Raw genomic sequence first — 930 nt, forward strand, 5'->3', positions numbered from 1 at the left:
ATGGAACAGAATAATGGCACCCAAGTGACTGAATTTATCCTTCTGGGATTTGCTGCTCAACACAAGTTTTGGCACATCCTCTTTGTAGTGTTTCTAATGGTCTATGTAATCACCTTAGTAGGTAACGTTGGCATGATCCTACTGATCAAGATGCATTCTTCCCTTCACACTCCCATGTACTTTTTCCTCCAACACTTGGCATTTGTGGATCTCTGCTATGCTTCTGCAGTCACTCCCAAGATGCTGCAGAATTTCATGGGATCAAAAGCCTCCATCTCCTTCACAGGATGTGCAGTGCAATTACTAGTCTATGGTACGTTTGTGACCAGTGACTGCTTCATCCTGGCTTCCATGGCCGTGGACCGTTACGTGGCCATCTGCAACCCACTGCGCTATCCGGTTGTCATGTCCCGAAGATTCTGCGTTCAACTGCTGGTTGGCTCATATGCCATGGGCCTCCTAAATGCATCTGTAAACACCAGTTTTACTTTCTCCTTGAAATTTTGCAAATCCAACGCAATCAATCACTTCTTCTGTGATGTGCCTCCCATTCTTGCCCTAGCGTGTTCCAGTATTGACTTCAATGTCAGGATACTAGCAGGGTTTGTTGGGTTTAACTTGACACTGACTGTGTTGGTTGTCATCTTCTCGTATGCATACATCCTGGCTGCCATCCTGAGGATATCTTCTGCCTCGGGAAGGAAGAAGGCCTTCTCCACCTGTGCCTCTCACCTGACAGCAGTCACCATTTTCTACGGGACCCTCTCCTATATGTATGTACACCATGGAACTGACAGGTCTCAAGAGCAAGAAAAAGTGGCATCTGTTTTTTATAGTATTATGATCCCTATGCTAAACCCTCTCATCTACAGCCTAAGGAACCAAGATGTGCTAGAAGCTCTCAAACACTTAGGAAATAAGTGCTCCTAG

The 930-nt window shown here is 45.7% G+C and overlaps 1 protein-coding gene across 1 annotated transcript; it reads left to right on the forward strand.

The window, feature by feature from the left end:
- Window positions 1-930, forward strand: LOC122104796 (olfactory receptor 5AK2-like). Its single transcript, XM_042675725.1, has one exon. It carries the CDS (start codon window positions 1-3, stop codon window positions 928-930), a length of 930 nt encoding a protein of 309 aa, XP_042531659.1.

The sequence above is a fragment of the Dipodomys spectabilis genome, unplaced genomic scaffold, assembly GCF_019054845.1.
Source record: "Dipodomys spectabilis isolate Male_0828 unplaced genomic scaffold, ASM1905484v1 ptg000030l, whole genome shotgun sequence".
Taxonomy (NCBI): Eukaryota; Metazoa; Chordata; class Mammalia; order Rodentia; family Heteromyidae; genus Dipodomys; species Dipodomys spectabilis.